Source organism: Curcuma longa, chromosome 11 (genome assembly GCF_044706935.1).
Source record: "Curcuma longa cultivar G26 ecotype Majalengka, Jawa Barat chromosome 11, ITB_CL_G26_1.1, whole genome shotgun sequence".
Taxonomy (NCBI): domain Eukaryota; kingdom Viridiplantae; phylum Streptophyta; class Magnoliopsida; order Zingiberales; family Zingiberaceae; genus Curcuma; species Curcuma longa.
Window position 1 is genome coordinate 3,593,473 of NC_133871.1, and position 27,414 is coordinate 3,620,886.

Genomic DNA, 27,414 nt, shown 5'->3' on the forward strand with positions numbered 1-27,414 from the left:
TAAACCGAATACAATGAAAGTGGCCGGGCGGCCACCGCCGGTTAGGTAGCTAATGCAAGTGGACGGCGATGGCCTGCGCGAGGAGTGCCAGATTGACGTACTCGTCGGCGGCCTTGCCCAGCTCCACCACCCCCACGCACGCGGACGCCGCGTCCAGCGCCACGAACAGCACCGCCCCCGCGCTCGCGTAGAACTCCCCCTTTATCGACTCCGCCGCCCACCGCACCGACGGTATCACGTCCGAGAATATCTCCAGCGCCGCCTCCGCCAGCCGCCGCCCGTAACGATCCCTTGCCTTCCTCCTCGCCTGCCCATTTGCAATCATATGATGTAAAGGTTACTGCTCGACTATAACGCTTAAGCTTCGCCATCGACTGACCTGCTCGATGTGGGACTTGATGGCGACGGCCTTTGCAGCGGTGAGCTCGGCGGCGATGACGCCGAGGCCTCGAGCGTCGGCGCCGCGGCTACGGACGTCGGAGGACAGAGTCCTGATGCAGTACTTCTTGTCAACGTAGCTGTCTTGCACATTTTCGCAAACAGCTTCTATATTTGGAGAAGAATTAGAAGAGGAGCCAGAAATGGATCGCAGGAAGAAGAGGAGAAGTAGAGAAGGCAACATCCAGTGCTTCATCATCGTCATCTTCTTCTTCTTCTTGTTAATGTTGTTGAGATCTCTGCTTAATTTGGAGTCGGAGTTGAGCAGCAGGAGATGAGTAATGCCAGAGCTAGAAGAACAGAGATTTAATTGATTGCAGTATCATATATATTTTGTTTCTAGAAATATATGAACTACAAAATGGAAAATTTAATAATGTTTTGGATGGGGAGAGAAAAAGCTTTTCCAAACGCATTTATTTTGGCAATAAATCTTCCACCGTCTCCGATCTCAACAACTACTACTTCTGCTAGTTTATTACTGCAAAGCTTTAAATGGCATCAATGGCTTCGGTGGTGCAGGAAACAGAGGGTAGTTGTGAGAATTAAAGAACTTGTAAAACAATAAATGTGCCAATTAAATTTAAGAGACAAATGCATAAATGAATCCTTTTTATTCAGTGAATAATAGGAAAAATAAATAAACAAAATTTGATCACTTATTTTTTGTGAACAAGCTCACCATTTCCTCGTTTTACAGATTTATGATGACAGACAGTAGAAAGGTTGGAGAACTTTTTTGCATGAACAAGTTCACCATTTTCTCATTCTGCAGAGTTACAGTTACAATGACAGACTAGATACACAAGAACATGAATAAAAACATGCAAGTTGGGTGAAAATTAACAACATGAATAATACAGAATCAGGTTTCCCTAATCGAACTCATCATTTTGAAGAGTGAAAAGAAACAAAATAGAACTCCTTTTTCTTAGATTGCAAAGATAGGCTGATAAACTAAGTGGGCAACAGTTTTCAGACTTAAAGTTCGTCTTCAAGATGGGAAAAAGAAAGCTTCTTTTATTTATTTTTGAATTAGAATAACAAGAACAAAAGGCAGTAATGAGATTACTGTAAGAACAAGCAAAGTGAAAACTTTCAGGATCACAGACAAATTTATTCCCTCATTTCGTCATAGTTCCAGGAGTTATAGTTGATTTAAATGGGAAAAAAAGCCATCATTAATTAATCAAGCTCAATTGAACAAGCAAAGCAAACACTACAATATCAGCTCATCACTAAATTCTCATGACGTCAAAGCCTCTGCAATTCTTCTGGAGATGAGCATGAGATTGAAGAGATCGTCGTTTTCCTTGGCTAGCACCCGCCCCAGCAGCTGCCCGCAGCTCCCCGGCGCGAAAACAGGCGCCTCCATCATGGCCCTGGCCACCTCTACGTGCTTCTCCGCCAGGAACTCCGCCGCCAGCCGCAGCGGCGGCACCGCGTTCCGGTAGAGGATCAGGCATGCCTCGAGCTTGTTCCTGGTCGAGGGCTTGGCGGAGGAGGAACCAGCAGCGGAGGCGCGCAGGTCGGACAGCTTGGCTATGGTAGCGGTTGCGTTGGCGACGGCGAGGTCGAGGGCGACGGCGGCGAGGCCGGAGAGGTCCGCGGAGCGGCTGCGGGGGTCGGCCTGGAGTGAGACCAAGCAGAAGTTAGGGTCCAGGGTGAGATTGCAGGCTTTCTCCATCGCCATCGTCTTTGAGGTCGGCGCCGGCAGCGGCCGGTCGGTTGCAGTCGCAGAGGAGAAGGATGGGTGGAAGAGGAGGATGCAGAGAAAGGACAGCGGCTCTCATTATTCTCGTTCCCATTTTTTTTCTCCAAAAAAAGAAAAATTCAAATGTTTGAGGGAAATGACACGGCTATTTATACAGTTCGTTAAAAAGAGAATTTTTGTTGACTTGGGGAAGAAGCTAAAGAGTTGGAAGCCCATTTACGACATCGGCCCGGCCTGTATAAATTAATTTTCACTATGAATAACGGTTGAATGCCCAAACTATATTATATAAATGATTATTATTATTATTTTATTTCTACTACGATATATATATCATAAACAGCGTATGTATTATTAATTTTTATTTTGTATTATATTTATATATATAATATATATATATAATAATAATGAACTCTAAAAAAAATTATTTTTAACGCGGACACCACTATATAATTATATTTATTATCCGTGCTAGTATATGTGACGTAGTCTCTCAAGTATTCATGAATAATAAAAAAACTTGAATCATCCACCACTATTGATGCTTCTAGATTTATTTTGATGATCGATAAAATTTTTTTATAAAATTAAATTGATCATCATCAAAATTAATCAATTTAAAAAATTAAATATATATATACTCAATTTTAATTAAAATTAAAAATGTCAGACCAATGCCACCACCAATTTCATATAAATTATAAAAATAGTTCACTACAAATGCCACAAAATAAGTATAATCGTCAATTTAAATTGAATCATCGGATTAATTTGCCCCACTAACAATTTAGGCGAGTTGGATTAAAATTTTATCAATTCATTTTAAAATGGATTCAGATGAATTGACTCACCTAAGCCCGCAACCTATGTGGGTTGACCCACGACAAGTTTGAGTTATTCCACGAATTGAGAAAGTTTATTAATTTATTTTAAATTTTAAAATTAAAATAAAAAATTCAATGAATTAATGAGCTTAATCCGTCTAAATTACAATTTAATTTTAAAATTTTCAACTTAATAAATTCAATTATAATTCAAATTTAAAATTTTTAATTTTTTATTTGTTTTGATAGACTCGTAGATTGATGTATCTAATCTGCAATCCATCTTGGATTAGATTAGATTGGAGATTTTTAATCCGTTAAGTTGATAAGTCGGACTGCTTCATCATGTCATATGATAAATTTTTAATATGTTGATACAGCTGTTATAAATTGACGCGTGTTTGACGGTTCTAAAAACAAGCAATTGCATACGCAGACCCAGGAAGACGACTAGAAACTTCTGCTCCAATTAATTCATTCAGGGACCTCGATAGCGGTTCAATTGGACCGATTAAATCAAGTAATGAACCGGTGCATAATAAGTCAATCCCAAACTAAATCATATTCCTTTTTTTATGATTTTTCCCCTTTTTAAAAATGAAATTGATAGCGATTGGGCATGTAATTAATTGCCTTGTGTTTTTTTTAGGCCCTTCGCGTACGTTGTTTGTGGTCCATGCCAATTGCCCAAATCCACAGTTTAGTATTAATTAACTTATACATTTTTTAATTGAATTAAAATAAGAAAAGAAAATATATTTTGTTTTTAAGCATCTGAAAATTTGGATGCCATTTTTAAAAATATAGGTGTCCTTTTTGTGAAATTCAATATGTTGCCCTCCGTGGAGGGGACAATTAATGGATAGATTATTGCCTCCCAAAATTAACTACTAAAACGCCCCACCAGTCCCACCTATTCCTGCATTTATTTATTTTTCATGGCGCGGCATGATTATATTATATGGGAGTCTAGATTCCTTTTGAAATATCGAAATTCACGGGTCTTTTTTATGAAAAAGGTTGCTTGCATCTCGTCAATCCTACCATTTAGACTAACTTATAAATTATATTAAAAAAAGGGGCCCAAATTGAAGCAATTGCCTCGGGGGCGTATACGAGCTTCGTTCGTAAGCTATTCGAATTTCAGTTCAGTTTGAAAAAAAATTTATTAGAGTTCATTTAATTAAATTAACAAGCTAAGTTTGAGTCTAATTTCAAATTCAAAAATACTATCGAATCCAACTTAAATTTAACAGTATTTGATTCATAAATTTGAGAACATATTTGTTTAAAGGTTCGCGAACATGTTCATTAAAAAGCTCACGAATATAATCTCGAATAAACTCATTTATCATATCATATATATATATATATTATATATATATATATATATATATATATATATATATATATATATATATAAATTTATTTAATTTTTAAATGAGTCATTTTCAAATCAAATTCAAACTAAATTCGTTTAACTTTTAAATAAGTCATTTTCAAATCAAACTAGAGCCGTTCGCAAACTTTTTAATTTCATTATAAGCCGAACTCAAGCTTAAGAATTAAAGCTCAAATCAAACTCGAGTCAAGTTAAAGCTTAGGAAAAATGAACCGAGCTATTTTTTAATATTCTGTTTGGTTCGATTTGATTACACCACCATGCTATTTTTTAATTATATATTTTTATTTAATTTTAATTAAAAATTAATCAAACTGCTTTATCTCATAATAGTTTGATAAAAATTATTGTATGTCATAGTAGTTTTTGACTAAAAATACTAAAATAATTTTAATTAAACTGAAGCATTTATAATCAGTATAGTAACATTATAGTAGTTCTAACAAGTGTTGGTTCCATATTATAGCTGTGAAGAAAATTACTCTAGCACTTCTAACAAATTTGGTTAAAGCTTAATAATTTTAATTAAATTAGAGTAATTTTAATTAATTTAAAATAATTTAACTAGCGTTTTAGTACTTTTGACCAATGTTAACCAATATTAATTACCAATGTTAAATGACTAATACGACAAAGAAGTACATTTCTAGGATAAAAATTAAGAAGTCCCGAGGTATAGCTGAGTTGATTACAACGGAGTAGAGTTGTAGAAGAGGACAAGAATTCGAATTTCAACGAAACTGAGACAATATCCTCCTCCGTTGTGATTAATTATAGTTTTTTTATTTACCTCTGCACAAGATGGTTGTGGGTCCGTTGGAATGACGGATTCTATATATATTTTTTACAGAAGAATAGAATAAAAATTAAGAAGTGTTTTTTTATAAATTTCTTTCCAAGTGCCCTCTTTTAATTAAAAGGTCATAAATTATTAGTCCTTTCACATATTGACTCCTCTCAAGTTTCAAATGGCGGTTGTGCAAATACTATTAGTACCGATGGTTCATCTGCAAAATCGAGCCAATGGTTTTGGTCCGCAACGTTTCCTGAATCAAAAATAATAATAAAGGGAGAGCACTTTCCCCTTTTTTTTCTATATATAAATAAAATACCAGCGTTACTCGTTGCCAGCCACAGCAGAGCCGTCGACGCTTGGTCGCTCACCCTCTCATGGATTCCTCCTCCTCCTCCTTCTCCTTCGATTCCTCCGTCTCCTCTTCCGATCTCGAGTCGGGGTACCCTCCTCCGCCCGACGATCTCCGTCCACGTCGCGCTCCGACGTCCCAATATGCTCTGAGGCCTCGGAAGCCGCCCTCCTCCCCGCTCGGTCGGTTCTTCTGCGACGGGTTCGACGACGAGCAGCCGAGCCACTTCCTCGACGCTTGCTTCCGCTGCCGTAGGCCTATCGCCGGAAACCGAGACATCTTCATGTACAGGTTCGCTTTTTTGGCCCCTTCCTAATGCAGTAATCGGTCTATTTCACGATCGACCGATCGATTGATGGATCGATGGGTGCAGAGGGGATTTGCCCTTCTGCAGCGTGGAGTGCCGGCAGGAGCAGATCGAGATGGACGAGGGAAAGGAGATCAGGAAGAACTGGAAGCTCGCTCGCAGGCCTTCTTCTCCCCGGCCCGTGGAATCCAGCGGCGGCGATAGCCCACCCAAATCTCACAAAACCGTCGTCGCCGCCATGTGACGGCCGGGTGAGCTTGCGATTCCTCTTATTTAACGCCGGAGGAAGAAATTAAGCGAAGAATAGCAAGATCCAAGCATCATGCACTGTAATTGCAGCAAGAAAACAGCTTTTCCCCTTCACTCTTATTTTTGATGTCGATCTCGAAGTAAATGAGATGAATCTGAGTTCTGTAAACCGCGATCTCAAGGGTTTCATGATCGATTTAATCAGTGGAGAAAAAAAAACTTTTTACTATCCGTGATTTCAAAAAGGTTGGTGATCTACTTACGAAATTCCGCCTCATGGAATTGACTCGGGATTGGTTGATGTTCGGATGTTGAACAGAAACCTGGCAACGTTCCCAAGAGGAGATGTTCGTGGAGATGTCTCAATCTGGCCTTTTTGCCTTGCACGATAATTTACAAATTCCCTTTTTTGGTTTTTTTTTTCAAATAATGAAAGAACCATGTTCTTACTTTTTTGACGCATTAATTTCAACATCAAAGTTGAACTTTGGGACATGGAAAAAGGTGCTTAAATAATTAACTTCCACTTTATTTGTTAGCCAAAAATAAATGTTAATAAAACACTCTTTAAGTGAAAAACACATCGAAATTAGATTATGCATCAGCAAGGTTTAAGAAAAAAAAAAAAAATCATGAACATGCAAATACCAAACAATTAACGTGGAGAATAAAAATTTTCGAAAATGCAAATAAAACATCTAAAATTTCCCAACTAATCATGAAACTCCCATGTTTATTTAGACATTTGCCTTAATAATATTCAGCTTTCTTTCTGAATATTTGTTTTTGAGAATTTTTTTTCTTAATTAATTTCTCTCTTAATTCCCAATTATTTATGATTTTTCTTCTAATTATTTATGATTTGTCGCAACATGCATCCATGTGAAAGAGGCAGCTGTGGTGCCAACTTTCCAACTTTAATTATATTACGAATTAATAAAAATGAATTGGACCACTCGCCACTCAATGAATCGGACAAACGGTCGAGCTAGGGAAGAGAAAAAATTCTATTAAATTGAATAATCGAACGAATCGAATTTAAAATTTTGATTTAATTATTTTAAAATTTTAATTTTTTTAAAAAAATAATTATATTAATTAATTTGATTCGATTTTAATTTTTTTTTAAAATTTTTTTATTCTAATTAATAAATTTAAATAATTCAAAATAAAACTGAAACTAATTAATAAATTTCAAATAAGTGAATCTAATAAATCCTCCCTGAAACTTACCTGATAAATCCCTTATATTACTTGAGAGCTCAGATGGAACTAAACACTAAACTTGACTGTTCCAGCCCAATAAATGACCATATTTTTTTAATTTTTTTATATTAGATATCCAATTTACACTGATTATATTCATTTAGGAAATGAACAGGCTCTTGACATGTCCCAATGTCATTAATTATTCAAACATTATATGGAAACGCTATCTGAATTTTGAATCTTAATTATTTTTAAAAATACTTTATCTTTTACCATCACGGGGATAACAAATGATCATACTTGGCGGTTGGCATAGCCGCTGAATTTGACATGATTTTTTATTCATAAATTAATAACAACATTATAAATATTTAATATTTTAGAAAATATTTAATTGAAAGATTTTTATTATGTTATAAAATGAAACTATTAATCTTTACTGTTAAGATTTTAATTACTAAATTTTTATTTTTAAAATTAAATTTTAATTACTGTTAAGCTCAAGCTCAGGCTAACTCGAGCACAATTTACTTAGGTTAATCCTGTTTCAAGCTATGCTAATGCTAGGCCAAGCAAAAAAAAAAAAAAAACGAGAGCATTGAGCCTATGCATCCATTGACACTGTAGATCGTAGATCATATAGTATTGTTTTATTTTATCCTCGGGACATATCTGAGTTGGTTACGACGGAGCAGAATTGCAAAAGTGGATAAGGGTTCGAATCTCAGATTTCGCCGAGACAATACCCTCCTCCATCGTAGTCAACTGCAACTTCTCGATTTACCTCCTCACATATGGTCGTGGAGCCGACCGTGTGAGGCCGCTGAGATGACGAATTGCACCTTTTACAGAAATTTTCTTTAAGTATCGTCACAAATGATTTTACCAAAAATCCAGACTAGTCAAAAAATATATAGTAAAATATCAATAAAAAAATAATTCTATAATAGCAAAAGGCTTGAAATTGAGAAATTTGACCTTTGAAAGTCATTCTTGGCTCAAGGGATTCAATAGGAACATAACAAAGGAAGAGATTCTGATTATTTTGAGATATTCAAATTTGATAATGTGAATCAACAAGAAGCACAGCCTTAAGAAATTTTTGATGCCTAGTTCATTCTTAAGATCATAAATCAACAGATAATCCATTAGCTCTCCAAGTGTTTGTGACCAAATCTCATGCCTAGTTCATTCCATTTTTTGATGAAGGAATATCTATCCTACTCATTCATATTAAGACAAAGCTAAGGATAAACTAAAACCATTTACTAATCCTAATTTAGCCAGAGGTACAATCTTTAAAAGTCCAGCACTGGTGATACATCTGCTTGTGATTAGACTTCTTTAAAAGACTGAAAATGATCTGAATGAGTTTATTGGACAAGTAGATGAATGAAGAATCCTTAGTTAGCACATATCATTCTTTTGCTGATACTTACAACTATACCTGTCAGCTAATTTTTGCATTGATTCTACCAAGAAAAACTTTAGTGGTTCGACTGGATTTTTCAGCATTTGGCTAGTAGATGGAAAGCACAACTAACAACTAACTTTTGAGAAGAAAATATATCAAAAAATCACAGAAAAATGTGTTAACAAAACCCAAATTAATAGTTGGAACATCCTCCACCTGCTTTAGATAAAAGCTTCCAGAAATGTATTCTAAAGCCATGTTGAAGGCAAGGATTGTAGACATACAAAGCTTCAAAAACAAAGTAATCTCACAGACTTGGAGAAAAAACTTTGCTGGTATCGGATCCTCAAGCAATCTCGTATTCAGATTCAAGCTAAATAGCTTTCACTGATCTAGTCATGGTGTTGGCTGTCCATAAATTAGGTTACTATTACATTGCAGGTTTCAATTTTCCATTGAACTTTACAATCTCAAACAATTAGAAGAACCAAAGACAAACCTACAAAAACAGGTTCAGTATCTTAATTCCCATCCTTGATTAAAACTGGGAGGTGAATCAGAAACAAACACTGGCCATCTGCAGCAATACTCTAATATCTCAAGCAATCAGTTAATCCTAATACAGATCCGAAGGAAATAGGGAAAAAGTTTTTCCTTTTAAATCTGACTGAACCGGAGAAAATTAGGCATAAATTCTAACAACAACACTGCTTGCTCAATGCTTTCCAATTTCATAGCTTAAACTTTGCTTACATAACTATAGAAATTAAGAAATCCTACACGATAGATCACAAAATACCAATAAAATAAAATAAAAAATATCTGAGAAAAATTTCTCATTTTCCACAAAGATTGGACAGCCCTCATTGCTGCATTCTCTCCATTTTGATGGGCTAACTTTGCTTAGAAAGCTATAATCTTTGTATCAGTATACATGAAACAAGTATAACTAAGTACTAGGATGTAAACAAATTAATCATGATGTGTGTAAAAGAGGAAAGGGATTAGTAATCGTACAGAATCACGAACCCAGTTCAAGATCTTCCTTTTTCTCCTTCTCCACGATCTGCCTGAATTCTCCACCGTTTCCAACCGCCGCTGTCTCTTCGACTTCAGCCGTTAAGTCGTCCCGCGCGCGGAACACGGCGTGGAGCAGTACCAAGGGCACGCCGACGGCCATCGCCAGCAGAAACTGCAGCACAGCGCTCGTCACCACGATCTCGGTCCCGATCACGAAGATCACAAGCGCTCCCATAACTCTTCGATCGACTATGCGCTGGATAAGGGCAGAATTGGGGAAGACCTTGAGGAGTGCGCCGAAGAAGAGGGCGAGCTTGGAGGCGGCCATGAGGAAGAGCATGGTGGGGCGGCGGCGGGGGAAGAGGGAGGCGAGGATCAGGATCCAGATGAGAAGCGCATAATGGAAGCGGAAGGATCGGAGGTTGCGAACGGCGCGGACAGCAGCAGCTTCGGCGTCGGGCGGCGCGGCGAAGGACTGAGGCCTGGCGAAGCGAGCCAGAGCCTTGCGGGTGGATCGAACTCCATCTCGGGCGCGCTGCACTACGGAGGCGGAGCGCCGGAGAACGCCGCCGTAGCTCGCCATCGCGCTCCGATCTGGCGGAGAAGGAAAGACGAGGGCAAAGGGCAACGACGCAATGGGCAGGCAGGAATAATATAGCAGCGACTGTTACATTGTCCCGTTATAAAGTTCGTAACCGAGTTAGGTAATTTGTCATAAGCATCCCGTTCGCTTTCAATATTCTCAAATCACATCCTTTCATTCAACCTAGCCACTATAAGAGGACGTTGCTTAAAAGGAAGAAGAAAAGGGGGTGTATATAGAAAATTGCCGGTTCGAACCGCCATTCACGCGTAAGACTGGGCTGACCAGGTAAAAGTCCTCGGGTCAAACTCCCTTGTTGGATGACAACGTTGACCGTTGACTTGCTATATCTCCAAGCCAAGTCCACCCATAAAATCTCCAAAGGTCAATAGATTACAATCTTTTCTATTTTTCAACTAGTTTACAAATTATTCCGCCATGGTTATTGGTTAATCGTACAAGAAGAAAAACAGTTTGTATATAATGTCAGTGTTTAATTATCTATTACTGAAACTTGAAGATGGTTGCTCACGAGCTTCAACTCCACCCTCTCCAGTCGAGCTGTTTTGGTTCATCTTCTGCTCCCATGGATGGCACAGTAGTTGTGCTTCAGGAAATGATGCGCTCGATGGCACGTCGAGAAGCAAATTGTCTTCGGTACTGTCGGCGACGAACAACATCGAATTTCTATCAGGAAGAGAAGCGAAAAACCTTCTCGGACTGAAGCAACAATCTTCATCGTCAAGAAACTTGTTTGCGCCATCAGTTACTTTCGAAACGGCACTAGATTCCAGCTGATTTGCAGATGGTGAAGGAGGAGGATTCATCAGCTCAGGTCTGAAGACTCTTTTAGTACTTTTCACAGGGTTTTTGATATCTGAAATAAACCAATTGAATTAGGAGAAGGGAAAAAATCAGTTCAGCATATCATCATTAACTTGTGTTGGTCTTAACTAGTTTGTGTAAGCTACATGAATCATGCTAACTCTTCGTTGAACTCCATGGAATATTAATATGCATGCTTCTTCTCAGAAATGTGCACTTAATATGTCTACTTGTGGTTGAGAAAACAATTGAAGTCATAAATAATCAAGAGAATATACTTTTGACCTTCATTTGGGGAAGAATGATCAAAGTAACACAAGCTTCGAAACTCATATCGATTTTTTCCTTCATCTAATTGAATCCAGGAAACAAACCTGAACAGTTATGTTGCTTGTCTCGCTGCCTTTTCAGGGATGCTAAATTGGAAGTCCGAGGAAATGTGGGTTTACTCAATGTTCCATCTCCTTCTCTGATCTTAATAGAGGATGCATCCTATAGGAATTGAGGCAACTTATCAGTCAAAACTTGGCACATGCCATATATTTATGCTTTGTGTATACGAGTTCTTTGTACCTTTAATTTTTGGTAGAATTCTGACCATTCAACTCTCTTGCAATTTCGTAATACAAGCCTCTTTAAAGTTTTACACTCCTCAGCATTTGCTTCGGATAATGAGAGATCGAAAACTCCTTCCCGAAGCAGTAGTTGGAAGTAGGAAAATGTCTCCAGAAATTGGGAGCTGGAGAACATTGCCTTGAGACTGCCAAATAAACAATCAGCACAAGAACTAGAAAGTTTCTCTAACTAGAAGAATAAAACTATAGAGATGCGACTAACTAACCTTTCAGGAGGTTTGGCAGTGTCGACCAATGGTAGATATTTCATCAATCTCTGTTGTTCCTCATATGTCAAATATTTTGTAAAACCCTCAAAGTCAATCAAAGCCTATGAGGCAAGAATGAGCAACAAAAATCTTAGTAATTGTGTGCTATGGGACTATTAAATTTGAATGACTGACCACTTATCCAAATGCTCAAGCTGTTAGGATACGAGTCGATCAATGCTTATATTCCAAACAATCCCCTAAGACATGACTAGGTAAGTGTGATACACTGGCAAGTAAAAACTGACTTAGTACATATATATATTCATATGTTGAATTTGTGATCTTGACGAGATTCAAACACTAAAAGGTTCCTTCTCCTGCTCTTCTACCATGTTGAATTTGATTCAATGCATTTATCCCATAAACTTAAGTTGATAAGGAAAGTGATTATGCTGCTCTTCTACATGGCACACTGAAGGCAATTATATTACATTAACTGACATGCAAAACTACACTCTATTGATGTAAACAAAAATTTGATTCTTACATTTAAATCTACATAACCCAGAGGAGAATCTCTATCTTGTAACATGATCATCTGTCCATGAGAAATTGTGTCCCTGCAAAGGACAGATGGATGTTCAAATTCCAAATCAAGCTAATTTTAAATCTATTAGTATGTTACCGGAGTCACTTTTCATGCCAATAAGTGAAGCCTCAGGATAGTACCTGTTGATGGTATCTCGGTATACTTGTGCTGCCGACTTCATTGTGTCGACACTAGATTTAGTACAACTGGTTCCTTTGTTATCACTATTTACAGGTGCGGATATTGAGCTTGAATATCCTTCCTTAATGGTTTTAAGTTTATCTACTGGAAATGAGCTAGCTTCTGATTCTTCCTCAATGGATTTCGGATATGGATGCTTAATGAGTACACCTCCATAGCCAATCTCAGAAGAATCAAATGGAATTCCGCTTTCATAAAGCAGATTGTCATCTTCTGAGGTTCTGGACATGTTTGAGGCTTGTTCTTCATGCAAAATGGAATATAGATCCTTCCTAAGTTTTTCAATAGAAGAAGCTTTGGGGCAAGCCAAAAATGCTCTCTTCTTAGAAGGCACTAGTGAGTCCCATACATTTGACTGCACTGAACCTGAAAAGTAGATTAAGGAAATTGAAGAACAATTTGTAAGCAATAGTGACAGGTTAGAGCTTTGTATAAGAAAGATGTTCTGGATACTGGAAGTTGATGGTCAAAATTGAAGTGATGAAATTTTGAACGTTCCAGAATTCTCATTGAAATTAGAGCATTTTGATGTTTACCTATTCCTCATGAAGCACTACTAAAAGGAATAGGAGACTAGTGGTGCTAAGAAGGCTAGTTTCAATCATTGAGCTTAAATGTTTCAAACTTGATGCTAATCTAGGTACAAAAGTTCAACCTTTTTCTTTTAAATTCTAGAAATAAGTATCTTTATCAGTATTTGATGAGCTATGTTATCATAAAGCCTTAAGCTAGTTAGTGAAGGATTCAATATATATATATATATATAAGAATTTCACAAGCTCGGAATCAAAGCGAAAGGATCTATCATCAGTCATTAGCCCAACAAATTAAGTTACTAGCAAAGGATTGACAATTCATGGATTCACAAGCAAGGATCATGACCTTCTTTGATTTAAGAAGAAAATAAAAAGGATGATAACCTGTTATCTCGCTTGCATCAGTTGTGCCAAAATGCACACAGCTATCTGAACCTGAAATGGCTGATCCGGAACTAGATCGATTGCTTGTATCTCCCTCAACAATCTTATGATAATACTGGTCTGAATGCGGCATTTCATGATCACCTTCCAATATACAGCTTTCGTTCTTCTTTTGCAGTTTCTTCTCTTTGAAGAATACAGTTATCTTTTGGGGGACTTTTACTTCAGTTGCATTGAAAGCTTCTCGAGCATGCAGTGGCACATAATTTGTCAATGAACCCTTGGTTCTCCACCTGGAACCACATGCATTGCATAAAATTGGCTTTTCAGGTGGCCCATTCCTCCAAAGAGGGGTACCTACTCCACATTAAGGTTTAGTGATGACACTATTGATCAAAAATACAATAATAATAATTTATATAATGAAAGAGATTGCTGGCAGAAATCTAGATCACAACTAAAACATATATCCTTGCCTTTAACTCAAGCCAAGTAAAACAAATAAGACGAGCAACAATCATATAAGGTGAGATAAACATAACATGATTATGCTACCAATGAAAAGAACAATGGTTTTCAATGAAAAGACATGCAAGTTCTAGGGAAATTTTAGTAGGAACTAAGAAGTATAAAGCTTAGCGTATAAGAATTTAAACTTTTCTGGAAGCAGTAGGATGTAATATTGTCTATTAGTTCCACAGATATTAAAACATCACAATTCAATTTAAATGATGGCATGCCATGATAAACCATCTATATAATTCTTTCCTCGCGATAAATGGCATTCCTATCAAAGGTCTTCTGTCGAATTGTCGTAAATGAAACTGAACTCCTGAATAAGGTTGTCTATGTTTGTGTGGAGATTAGCAAAGGAGGTTCATCACTTCAAGGTTCTAGATAAGTTAACAATGATTGAATCACTGTCGATCATTGGTATCATTTTCTACTTGAAAGAAGCACTTGCTTGTAAATAATACACAAGAATCACAAAAAGTGATCAAAATAGGATGAAGTCTTAGCACTACTAAGTATTCTTAATGACAGGAGAAGAAGCCTCAAGTAAATAAGCTTCAGGTCCAGACATGTTCCTAGAACATCGAAAAAGGATTTGAAGATGAATGGACGGGACACAACAATGTAAACCTTCAGCTCTTCATGAGGACTTTTCCGTTGGCTTCTAGTTAAAAGAAGCTCTTCATAAGAAGTAACAAGTTTCCTCATCATTATTACGCTTTCTCAAAGTTTAGTGTTAAGGGAAAAAAATGCAATGCAAATTGCATTCTGGGATACACTAGAATTTTGAATCCAAGAATAAAGTGTGTTTTAAAAGTGCAAAATGGATACAATCACCTAACTGGATATGGAGTACAAATTATGAAGTTGGAAGCAAAATGTATCAGTCTAATTCCCAAGCAATGGAAAAAGCCTTGTTTTAAACTGACTATTGGAACAGGGAGAAGGCAGCAAAAATCTTCCAGTTTTGCCAACACAAATGCATATCACAGAAATTTCTCTAAAGCAGCCTGTGAAATTACATCTTAATGGATTGCTAGAGAGGTAATAATGTTTCCAAGAAGCTACTCGCAGTCCACTTGGGGGTTTCAAATCATTATTAGAGGCAGAACCTAATGGAATGAAGAAGAATTCAATTAGACTTAATTAATAAAATTAGTATATTACACATGATGATTCCCATCCAACTAAGTAAAGCTTAGACCTGGACGACTATGGAAACTGAGCAACAGAACACAACAAACAAACATTAGCCGAATAATTCGGGAACTGCTTTGCATTCCATAATGCATTCAGCATGTTTCAGCAATGAAATCTGACGACAAGCAACCAGCTGTCCGGGAGAAATTAATGAAAACAATAAGGAAAGAACCGTAGGAACATATTTATATCACTGTCCACAAAAGTATTTGTTAATTTTAAGAGAGCAAATCAATTGAAAACTAACAACAAATGGAAGAACAAATCAGGGAAGAAAGTCCAAGATCCAGAACCGCTCATAAACGTGCAAAGGAACTCACTTGTAACTCCACAATGACGGCAAGGTCCTTCCTTTACCATTTGTCTCACCCCTTCCCTCTTCCCCTCCAATAATCCCGATAGAAATCAACGCAGAATAGAAAAGAGCAAAAAATAAAATAAAAGATCTGATTTTTATGTGCAGAATTCCGCTAAAATTAGGGGGGAAAATATCTTTTCTACGTTCCAACAGTTCCAAAGAGCTGAAAACAAAGTAGTAAGGCGAACAGCCCTCTTTTGAACAAAAAAGCTCTAGAATTCTTGTTTCTAGTCCAAGCAGACCACAGAAAAAAAGGAGAGGAAAGGGGGAAAGGAAGAGGAAACAGGCGAAGAGAGAGAGAGAGAGATGGAGGAATGGAGAGGCAAAAAGGAGGAATTTTGCAAGGTCGGATGGGGAGAGTGGGCAAATCCAATGGAAGGGAAGACTCCACTGGCTAATCAAAATTAAATGGGGGGAGAAAAGTGGAGGAGATGACTAAGTAAGAGAAGGCTTTCCTTTCCTTGTCTTTGCTTCATTCATCTTATTATCTATATAATTTTATTTCATTTACTTATTCGTACAACCTTTTCCCTTTGTTTTTGCGTTCGGAAAGCATGGGGTTGTTTATGCTTATATTTTAATATTTTTCCATACTATTTTAATTTTAATTTTAATTTAAACATCATCTATCTAATTTATATCAATTAATCTTAAGATCGATCTAATCTCGTAAACAAATTTTATCAATTGCTAAAATAAATCAAAAAGGATTTGTAATGATCCATCCAAACAATCTGCTTTCTTTAGTCTGTACTAGGTAAATCGAAAAATATTCACGATGACCTATCCAGATAACTCATTTTTTTTAATCCGCTACTCACACCGAAAGAAAATCACTCTTGCAGTGCGACATATCTGAGTGACGAATTAGAAATCCCTAAGATCTATAGAAAGACCTTAACTACTACATCATTATTTTGGGAGCAACAAAATATATCATCTTTTATGTATACTTTTATCTATTTAAATCTTTTTTTTATATACTTGATATATCAATTTATCATGATTATGGGATTAATATGAATGGCATGTTCAAAGGTAAAAATACTAATGTAATGATGATTATTATTGAATTGGCTTTCAAGCTTAACTCTATTAAAATATTGACAAAAGGATTTTAGATAAATTATGATGTTCAATAGAACCCTCAATCTCAATGGGTATGTTAGAGATAAATATGTACATTTAATATTTTGGAAGGATTAATAAAATATGTGATCATGAGATTTATTTATAAATTTTAATTTCATATATATATATATATATATATATATATATATATATATATATATATATATATATATATATAATTAGCAGATTAATTTTAGGGATAATTGATTCGATCCTATAGAAATTTTCATCGCTCTATTATATTTAAGAGGTATCATAAGGTAATCATCTTATATAATAAACTATTTATTAAATAAATAAAATTACTATTTGAGTATACATTCTCTATGTATTTAATTTGATCTTAAACTCAATTGATGAGGTCCAAAATACAATACATAATATGAGAGAAATTATGATTGAATCATAATTAGTGAGTATCTCTACATATGTAATTATATACATATATATTGAAATATTCTATAGTCGATGATTTGATGAGACTGGATATCATTGATTCTGTAAGACTAACATGTGTTAAACTCTTTGATTTTACTAAGTAGCTGATTTAAACTGACTAAAAATATTAGAATGTTGAGAGTCAATATATGGATGCTGATTAAGAGTAACTAGTTTATCGAAAGTGAGTTGCCATGAAACTTCATATGGTTCTATATATATTTATGAAGATCTTATTGTAGCTCGAGTGTAAGTTTCATTTAACTTGAGGTATTTAAGTCATCTTAGTTATAAAGACATATTTTAACATCTTAAGCAAACGTTTTTACGGAGTCGTGAACTCGAGATGATTGGGTATAAGTTGAAGTGCCCAAAAGTGATTGAGTAGCTCACAGAGGATTTACCACTCTTTTTATTAGAAGACGTATACCCTATAGCCATTTGTTAAGATTGTTACTCATAAGTCTTTAGTCAAAGCAGAAACACGTCAAGAGGGCGATCCTTTTAGACAGATGTTTTGAGTAACTTGAATCCGTAGGACAAGGAACTACTGCTTGGGTTATGTGCGACGTAGTCAATCTAGTGGGAACTAACACATAACTATGTCCTAAACTAAGTGTAGGACCAGTGCGTGCGCTAGAAGGGGTGAATAACACTCATTGTTCATTCATTCTATCACAGAGACTAGCAACAGAATTAAATACAAGATAAACGACTCATGAATTTTTACTTGGTTCCTAACAGTCTAGGGTTAGTACGTTTAAGGTCTATGTATGAAAGACGTCCATCCACTAGTGGTCTCCTTTCTGAAACTTTTCAGAGGTAGAGAAACCCGTCTTACAATTGATATAATAAAAGAGGAAAGTACAAGAGTAAGATTAAATGATTAAACAAACACTCATTTAGCCGATTTAAAAGTCTTGAGCACAGCGCACTCCTCCTGGAACTTTTCTGATTGCACGATTGAGGCGTTGGTCGCGTTCAGCAACATCGCAGGACGAAGAATTGTCCTGGTGCTGCACATTGAGGCTCCTTATATAGACGCTTTCAGGTGATCGGATCCCTTTCCGGACGCTCCAGATCGATCTTATTCTGATCCAATTTTATCGGTCTATCAGGGTCGATTTTTCCTGATTCAGACACCTGGATCTAGTCCACTCAGGTTTGACCTAACTTGACTTCGGACTTGGTTCGACTGTTGTTTGCTTCTTTTATGCTTCTTTAGTCTTGCTTCCAGCTCTTGGTTCTTGGAAGATAAAAACATGCAAGCAACCTAAGTCTTACTTGTAGTCTGTCTGTCCTACTAGGTTAATCTAAGTCTTACCTTGTAGGTCTAACCTACTAGGCTTACTCGTGCCTAACTTTCAGTTAGGACTAGTCACTTCCAGAGGTAGACTTCTCACCTGCCAAACATCCGATTAACTTTGACCTGTTTGGACTTTCCTTTACCTAACCTCTAGTTAGGACTAGTCACTCGGTAGACTTCTCACCTTTCAAACATCTGATCACTCTTGATCTGTTTGAATTTTTCATTGCCTAACTTTCAGTTAGGATTTCCTTACCCAGCTTCACTCACTAAAACTTCCCCTACCTAGCCTTCAATTAGGACTTTTCCTGCTTAGCCTCAACTAGGACTTCTCTTGTCTGGCCTCAACTGAGACTTCTCCTTGTCCGGTCTAACTGATTAGGATTTCTTGTTAGTCATCTGGTCAAACTGATGTGACTATACTTCACTCACATCCAAACATCAGGTTCTGTTTGGATCAACCTTTGGTCAAACTGACTAAACATAAATATATTGTCAAACATCAAAATCCTGAAGGCAGACTAGTACTCCTTACACCAATATTAAGCGGGTATAAGATGAGTGAAAGGAACAGACGCATGAACAATTGTGATTGCTGAAGGGTTTAGAAATGGTTCTAGAATCACCTATGATTTTCTAATTAATTGGAGGTTATGATGTATTACTAGGTATCACTCATGATCGATTCATAATTAATGATTAATTATGGACTATTAACATAAATCGGGAATCCATAAGGTTATACGCACTACGAGATTATCCAAAAGACATGAAACGTATTTGAGAATTGAATTCTCAAATCGACAGAAATTGATTTTGATTGGACTAGATGAAAGATATTTTGTCAAAATGAAATCGTGGAAGAGCCATGCCTTTTGAAGACAGAATGTATTCTCTTTGATTTAATTATAAACCAAATTAGTTTGATTTCAATTAAAAGGTGGTTTGATTTTGAACCAACCAACATGACTTAGTCTGGAATCAAACTTAAGGCTATCAGTTCGGATTTTGGACTAACGGATATGAATTTTGGTTTGCGAATCAAACCCGTTAGATATTTATAAATATATCTCTAAAGAAGAGAGATTTAACGGAATTAGAAACGCTAAGTGTTAGGTTTTTCTTTTTCTTCTTCTTCTCTTCTAGTCGTCGGCCCCAACCCATCTTCTTTGTGTCGTCGATCAACCACCATAGGCAGTGTTGTCGCTGTCCAAAGGAGGGTCTAGCTGGTGATCTTCCACCGGCGTCCAAGGGTCCGACCTCCCTCTCCTCCTCTAGCCACCACTAGCTCGAAGTGGTTCTTGCCATGCCAAGCAAGAGGAGAAGCAGTAGTTGTTTCTCCATCGCGAGGTATCCTTCTTCCTCTCTCCTTGGCTATTGTTTTGACGAATAATTATTGTTGTTGGAACTCTCACGCCATTTGGTTACCCCTCGTTGACAACGAGCCATCCGACCTTTCAAACGACAACTTAATTGCCTCCATTTAATTGGATTCGTATCATCGGGTTGTTTTGAGCCGTCAGATACAAAATCGGATCGTAAGTTCTCTCTCGGATCGCTTCGTCTCCTTTCTTCGACTAGTATCGAAATGGAGACACGATACATAACTTAGTGAAATCGTCTCAAGGAGTTCTCAGTGTGAATACGAGTAGAAACAACCTTTCTCAAGATTACTAGTTGATACCGTTTTCGCTTCGTGTCATCCAACATATATAATTTATTACGCTTTTGCTACTTATTTAGTGAAATAAAATTTTAAAACGCGAATAGAGAAAACATGATCATCAAGGGTAATCTGAAGCGCTAGCAACGAAGCCTAACAACCCAACATCTTAGGTTTATTATTCCACCAGAAAAAAATACCTTATAATAAAAAAATTAAACTATAGATATTTATGATTGCTCTATCATCGTATTAAATCTTGGGCATCATGATGATAATATTAGTCATGCTTACAAAGGAGAGAGAAAGTGTATTCTTCGTCGTGACCAATTGCAGTTTTCGATTTACCTCTTCACAATTGATCGTGGGACTAATCGTGTGAAGTCGCTGAGGTGATGAATTCTATATATTTTTTTTACAAGAGAGAGAAAGTGCACACATCATTTGTTTACTTTTATGGTAGGTCACTGATTTTATTTCATTTTTTCTATTTTTGTTTCTATTTGAATAGAAATATAAAAAAGAAAATAATTTTAAATTATTTATTTATTTATTCACTAATTAAGTGGTAATAATTAAATAATATAAAGGAATTGATTGGATGTATATGAGATAGATGGAGAAATGTAAGCGAGATATATTTCAAGAATTGGGCAGGAGCCCCCTAATTAAGTGGTAATAATTAAATAATATAAAGGAATTGATTGGATGTATATGAGATAGATGGAGACATAGTTGAGTTGGTTACGACACAGCAGAGTTGTAGAAGAGGACAAGAGTTCGAATTTTGACGAAGTCAGACAATACCTTCTTGCGTCATGACCAACTGTAATTTCTCGATTTACCTCCTCACAAATGGTCGTGGGGCCGCTAAGGTGACAGATTCCACTTTTTTGCAGAAGAAAAGAATTGGGCAAGGATGAAGAATTTAAAAGCTAATCTAACCATAATAATGTAGATTTTTCTTTAATTTTCTTTAAAAAAATTAAGTGCACTATTATTTGTGCGATAATCGGAATCTATATCTTCCTTCCATATCCATCTTCATTTATTATATGTATTTTCATAATCATTCCCATATAATATTCAGCTTTCATATTTATCACCGTACTCATCAAATGATGGATATTCATCCTTGTACTCATTAAAAATTTAAATATCCTCTATATTATTATTTTCTTCACTATCCAACTATTATCATTATTCAACAAAAAAATAAATTAGAATTAATATCATATCTAAAAAAATATAATAAACATACTAAACGTATAAGAGAAGCTAAAATGGAGAAGAATTATTTTTTTAATTGGTTACCAATGAAATAAAAATAATAATAAATGGATATATATATATATATATATATATATATATATATATATATATATATTTCAAATTAGATATGGATAATTTTACTAGACTAACATTCATATTCATATTAAAAAAATTTTATATTTGATTATCTAATTATTTGATCGGGTCTAAAATATCCTTCCATATGTGGTAGATCAGACATCGAGTTAGAAGGAAATTAAAATCCCTACCATTGACAGATATACCTAAACAAATTGTAAAACTCAGCAAGTAATCTTATATTTTGGTCAACATAATATTATCTACCATAATATTATATAGAAGTTTTTAAAGACTATATATATAATTAATGATTAAAATAATTTAATATAAGTTCACTTTATCTATATATTTTTTAAAATATTATTATTTAAAAAAAAGAAATAAAAAGAAAGGAAAGGAGGAGAAAGGGAAGAAAAATAAAATATTTATATTTCTCTTATTTAAAAAGGATGGAAGGTTCATTAATATAGTATTATCTTATTTTTAGGAGAAAAGGAAAGGAAATGAAAATTAAATATATAAAGTTATAAAAATATTTTTATTTTTTAAAAAAGATAATGTAGGTAGAGGACGGATAAGAAATTGTAAAATTCTATCAATATTACATATAAAAGTTGGGATATAAAAAATTTAAGAACGATAATATATGCTAAGTCCTGGATGAGAAGAAGAAAAATATTAAGATTATCTGTCTCTGTTTTCTTTATTATTGTCATCGAAAAGATTTATAGTAAAAGTGGACGCTAACATCGTAGAGGGGAAGCGATTGAACACTAAGCGATGACAAAATGCATTGTGTGAAGAGCAACAATAAAAAATGAGATATCTAAATAAATAAATTAATTTAAGAATTAATATTTTAAAATAGAGATAAAATTAAAATATAATATTTTTAATTTTTTTCTTCTTTCTTTCATTTTAAATAGAAATATAAATTTTTTAATGATTTATAAATATAAAAATAAATAAAATTTATCATTCTCTTTGTTTCTTAACTCACTCCATTTCAAAAAATTAAAATTAAAATTCTCATACTCGTTCTTTATCTTTGTCTTTCTCGCTCTCTCCCTTTCTCCCCCCCCCCCCCCCCCAAACAAAACATTAATAATTTTCTACTTTTTCTTTACCTTTTTCTCTCCCTCCCTCACCTCCTCTCAAAAATAAAAAAAATGATAATCCCAATAGCTACATCTCTGAGATGGTCGGTTCGGTTCCACGGAAGTTTCCCACCGACTACCAGAATAAATCGGGAAGCGCATACGGCGGCCAATTCAGATGCCAGTATCCTTTGATTGTGTTCCCCATTTGGAGAAAAATTCTTACAAATACATCGTAGCTAGGGATCGAACCGCGGGTCCCTAAGTTACAATCCGGATATCCTACTGTTACACTGCCCCGGGGCGCTGTGGTAATTTTCATTTAAGAAGAGGGCGCTGTGGTAAATCGAATTTTCTATGAAAACTAGTCCGAATTAGGGTTTCCAGATGGGTTCCATTCCCACTCTATAAAAGCATTGCCTTTTGTCATCATCAATCATCCTCCTCTCTCACGGCGTCGGCGGGCGATAGAAAGTAAGCGAGCTCAGACATGGAGCAGACCTTCATCATGATCAAGCCCGACGGCGTCCAACGCGGATTGGTTCGTTAAATTCACCCGTCCCTTTGTTTTCTCCTTTTTTTTCGCTTGATTTTCCCCCTTTCTCTGTGCTATTTGATTCGCCAAGACCCAATTTTTACGATTTTTCTCTTCGTTTGTCCACCAGATTGGAGAAATCATTAGCAGGTTTGAGAAAAAGGGATTCTACTTGAAAGGCAAGAGAAAAATATATAAACCACTGTCTTTTCATTTATGTCGTAGAGAAGAAAGTTGAAATTTTTATGGGGAACTTTGTGGCTTGATCAGGGTTGAAGCAGGTGAGCGTGGAACGCTCCTTTGCGGAGAAGCACTACGCCGACCTCTCTGCTAAGCCCTTCTTTGGTTCCCTGGTGGAGTACATCATCTCTGGTCCAGTGGTAACCATGGTGTGGGAGGGAAAGAATGTTGTGGTCACTGGACGCAAGATCATTGGCGCAACCAACCCAGCTGAATCTGCCCCCGGAACCATCCGTGGAGACTATGCGATTGATATCGGCAGGTGATTTCTTCCCCAATTGTCTTTTTTTCCCCCCTTCTTCTTCTCGACATGAATCCTGACAGAGGTTTGTTATGTAATCACGATCCATCTCTGCAGGAATGTGATTCATGGAAGTGACTCTGTGGAGAGCGCGAGGAAAGAGATCGCTTTGTGGTTCCCCGAAAGCATCTCTGAGTGGCAGAGCAGCCTCCACCCTTGGATTTACGAGTAGAGAATAGAGATGGAAGGATTTCCTTCCTAAGAACCCTTGTAAGATTCAAGGGCATAACCCTGCCTGTTTCAGCTTTTCCTAAGAACCCTAGTTTCATGTTGTGCTTGTGGCTGTAGTTGTGGATCTCCACGAACTGCATGCGTTATCTTCGATGTTATTTCATGTTTGGTGAATCTTATGATACATGGTTACTGGTTTGGTTAAATCAGGGTCTTTGGATCGTATATGCATATGTGACTTTGTATTATACCTCAAACATAAATCTGTAAGTCTTGATCAAAATTAAGAAGAATGTGAAAATCGATGAAACATGATGCACATTCTAAGAAGGGAATAAAATCATAATGTATACAAATCAATGATCCTCTAGAGAGTTCCTTCTTTCCCACACTTATAGATCAAACACACACCCTCAAGCTACAGAATTGAACAGGTGAATGTGAAAACTAATGAAACCTCAACTCACCTTCTTAGTGCAGCGAACGAGGGACAAAAGACACGCTTAAAGAAAAGTGAAGTGGTAATGGATTTAAGCAAGCTGGATTAAAACTCTGAAGGTCTGCTAACAGTTCATGAACTCGGTGATGCAGTGAATAGAAGGTTCAGGATGAACCCAAATGTTATACCGACGAGGCCGGCAAATGCAGCAAAAGTCATGGAAAAACCAGCATCACTTTTGCGACTTCTGCGTTTGTTCAACATTTCCTGAAAAGTTACAAATAACATTTCCTGAAAATATAAATTACAAAAAAAGTTGAATGGTTCTTGTTGAAGCTGGAATCAAATTTCTGTTGAAGCTGAATTTAATTAAGTGAAAATAATAGAAATTAGTTTTTATTTGGGGATAATTAGAGTTTAATGGTTCTTGTTGAAGCTAAATTAATTTATTTCGGTGGATTAGTTATGGTTTATAAGTTGAGTCAGTTTGATTGGGTTAGTGCTGAACCTGAACTCATTTAAAGATATTTGGGTTATTAATCCTTCTCCCTATTCTCTAACCATGTAACCCTTTTTACCCTTTCCTGGCGATGACACTCTCTCATGTGAGTTTTTATCCGAGGCAACCTCCTCTGCTTATGGATATGGTGAACCATCCATTCGTTCTATGGATGTGATTTTTTATTTTTTGGGATCTAAAAATTTTCTTCTATCTCATCTTAAGGTTGGGCTAGGGTTCTACAAGCAGGAAGTTTCCCATTGACCTCTTGGATTTGGACAATTCTTGCGTGTGGGTGTTTGTCTATCCGTACTAAGCCTTGTTTCTCATTAGAAATTGGGGTGTTTTGAGATTTAATTCCAGCAGCAACCTTCTTTTCAGTTTTGAATTAATCTTTGCCTAGAATCATCTATGTGGCTTCTTCAATTGGAGAGAGATATCTAGGGTATGTGTTTCTGATTCTTTGATTCTGTCTTAGACAAGCCTAGCTTGGTGGGGCGAGTCAAATTAATGTACAAGTTCCTAACAAGTTTACATCTACTTTCACAAATTCTGAGATCATTTGTGAGCTATAGATGAGTTGCAGTATGTCCCATGGAATGTGCTTAACAGAAAGGAAATAGAAAATAATATGGTCAAAGGTGAAGTGATAAAAATGAAAGGAAATGACGAACCAATTCCCTTTTGAACTGATGATTTTGATGAACAATAAAATCACGTTCTTCCTTCAACTGTTGCAATGCCTGCATTTGAACATTCAATAGTATCTAGATTAGATGAAAATTGGATAAAAGAGACTTACCACAACATTGTGCTATAAATACCCACTTAGATGCCACATGATCTCCCTTTCATTTAATCCTAGCTGATAAACCAGCTGGATCATACATCTAGACAGGGAGCCCTCACACAATTTCCATGTGAGGCCCCCATTCAATTTAGTTGTCTCGAGACAAATATAAAAGGAACATGTTGATCCAAAAATATTCAAAGAAAAAATTCATGTGCTATTCCAAGATCAACATACACGTCTCATTCTCAATTTTAATTTGTATATTCATGGAATTCAATAAGATTTAGTCTCATTAGACAGAATCAAGAATACTAGCTGAGAAACTTGAATTTGTCGATAATTATTGGAGTAGCAAACCATAAGGATAAGGAGCATTGACAAATGTAGCTCACCTCATCAGCACTTGAATTTTTCAACACCTGAGGCATAAAGAAATGAATCATATAACATAAGCAATAAAAGAAAGCATAAGAAAACATTTGGAAACAAACATGGGGACTGGTGAGTTTTACATTAGATGCTCTGCTCTTATAAGAAGTAAGACCAGACTCTTCTTCCAAATTTTCATATCCGTTTTGCGAGGGGAGATTATAAACAACCCTAAGTTTGAGTTCCTCTATCACCTTGTCACCATCTTTATTGAACTGCATAGATTGAAACTAGATTATATACTCAAAAAACACAACACATTCTTAGTATTAGGTATTAACATAACAAACCAATACGACAAACAAACTCACTGTGTCTTTAGGGATTTCGTCGATATCGTTAGTCGGGGGAACCTTAGCACTCTGAATGAGGAACTTATCCTTGCATTGCATATCCGGAGGGAGCTCCTTCTGAGCTTGGAGAGTAACTTCAAAAGTAAACATAAATGAGTAAACTTGCCTAATAACGCAACGCATTCAATCAAAATGCCAATCGCACGGATACCTGTCACGGTACATGAGTCCCAAGGTTGTACCATGCTAGCATTAGGCCGAACAAAATACTTCTTAGGAGACGTCGTTTTCACCTATTCATGGAGCGAAAGAATCAGATCCGATTGTTACAGAGCTCAATGTGAGACAAAATCCAACCCCCTTTCCTCCCACATCGAAGATACAGCACCCGAAAAAGCTTAGTCAAGTGTTTCGAATACCTTGAAGGCGACATGGTGCTCCGTGTTGTTGACGACCTTGATATTGCAGGGCGATGGCTTCTCCAACTCAACTATTCATCGCGAAATCCGGTATTTAGGGAAACAGAAACGCGAGGAAAACAAAGCAGAAACTGTTCGCTCACCTTCGAAGCTGAGCTCTTCCGGGTAAACGGAGATCATCTGGCCGCCGCCGCGCATCGCTGGATTGGAGGCGTAGCAGAAGAAGAAAGGTGAAATCCCAGTAGGAGGCGGAGTCTATGTAAAGGAAGTCGAAGAAGGAGACGAGATTAGCAGCAGGGGCACGGAAGCCGAAGTCTTGGGCGATCGATCTGGTAGGAGGAATGGAACGGAATGGCTTGTAGCCCAGTTCAGGGCGACAACGACGGCATGACGCACGTTCCTATCTCGCCATTTTTCTTTTTATCGTAATTTTAAAAATTAAAATGTCCTCGGATTTTTAAAAAATAAAATTATTTTAAAAATTATTGTGAAGGTATAAACTAACTAAATATGATTAAATAAAATATTATATATACATCAATGTATAAATCTATAAAAGTTTTAATATTA

General features: G+C 36.3%; 6 protein-coding genes and 1 pseudogene across 6 annotated transcripts; 2 read left to right on the top strand and 5 right to left on the bottom strand.

The window, feature by feature from the left end:
• Positions 1–49: 49 nt before the first annotated feature.
• LOC141841438 (putative invertase inhibitor) lies at positions 50–637 on the bottom strand. Its single transcript, XM_074729614.1, has 2 exons — positions 380–637; positions 50–307 (listed from the first exon to the last, which is right to left on the bottom strand). Exons 1-2 carry the CDS (start codon positions 635–637, stop codon positions 50–52), a joined length of 516 nt encoding a protein of 171 aa, XP_074585715.1.
• A 1,000-nt stretch (positions 638–1,637) lies between these two features.
• On the bottom strand, positions 1,638–2,246 carry LOC141837893 (pectinesterase inhibitor-like; annotated as a pseudogene).
• A 3,274-nt stretch (positions 2,247–5,520) lies between these two features.
• LOC141841439 (FCS-Like Zinc finger 3-like) lies at positions 5,521–6,305 on the top strand. The gene is made up of 2 exons (XM_074729615.1): positions 5,521–5,814; positions 5,897–6,305. Exons 1-2 carry the CDS (start codon positions 5,549–5,551, stop codon positions 6,072–6,074), a joined length of 444 nt encoding a protein of 147 aa, XP_074585716.1. The 5' UTR covers positions 5,521–5,548; the 3' UTR covers positions 6,075–6,305.
• A 1,770-nt stretch (positions 6,306–8,075) lies between these two features.
• Positions 8,076–10,345, bottom strand: LOC141841229 (uncharacterized). Its single transcript, XM_074729370.1, has 2 exons — positions 9,720–10,345; positions 8,076–8,130 (listed from the first exon to the last, which is right to left on the bottom strand). Exon 1 carries the CDS (start codon positions 10,303–10,305, stop codon positions 9,724–9,726), a length of 582 nt encoding a protein of 193 aa, XP_074585471.1. The 5' UTR covers positions 10,306–10,345; the 3' UTR covers positions 8,076–8,130; positions 9,720–9,723.
• A 330-nt stretch (positions 10,346–10,675) lies between these two features.
• On the bottom strand, positions 10,676–16,118 carry LOC141839265 (GATA transcription factor 27-like). Its single transcript, XM_074726978.1, has 8 exons — positions 15,700–16,118; positions 13,667–14,023; positions 12,686–13,112; positions 12,504–12,576; positions 11,972–12,075; positions 11,704–11,890; positions 11,505–11,622; positions 10,676–11,182 (listed from the first exon to the last, which is right to left on the bottom strand). The coding sequence occupies exons 1-8, from the start codon at positions 15,737–15,739 to the stop codon at positions 10,803–10,805; spliced, it is 1,686 nt and encodes a 561-aa protein (XP_074583079.1). The 5' UTR covers positions 15,740–16,118; the 3' UTR covers positions 10,676–10,802.
• Positions 16,119–23,156: 7,038 nt separating this feature from the next.
• On the top strand, positions 23,157–24,197 carry LOC141838785 (nucleoside diphosphate kinase-like). The gene is made up of 4 exons (XM_074726362.1): positions 23,157–23,266; positions 23,391–23,439; positions 23,531–23,762; positions 23,859–24,197. The coding sequence occupies exons 1-4, from the start codon at positions 23,216–23,218 to the stop codon at positions 23,971–23,973; spliced, it is 447 nt and encodes a 148-aa protein (XP_074582463.1). The 5' UTR covers positions 23,157–23,215; the 3' UTR covers positions 23,974–24,197.
• A 70-nt stretch (positions 24,198–24,267) lies between these two features.
• LOC141838783 (vesicle-associated protein 2-1-like) lies at positions 24,268–27,225 on the bottom strand. The gene is made up of 8 exons (XM_074726361.1): positions 26,988–27,225; positions 26,845–26,915; positions 26,637–26,718; positions 26,444–26,559; positions 26,216–26,347; positions 26,096–26,122; positions 25,585–25,653; positions 24,268–24,678 (listed from the first exon to the last, which is right to left on the bottom strand). The coding sequence occupies exons 1-8, from the start codon at positions 27,040–27,042 to the stop codon at positions 24,544–24,546; spliced, it is 687 nt and encodes a 228-aa protein (XP_074582462.1). The 5' UTR covers positions 27,043–27,225; the 3' UTR covers positions 24,268–24,543.
• Positions 27,226–27,414: the final 189 nt, after the last annotated feature.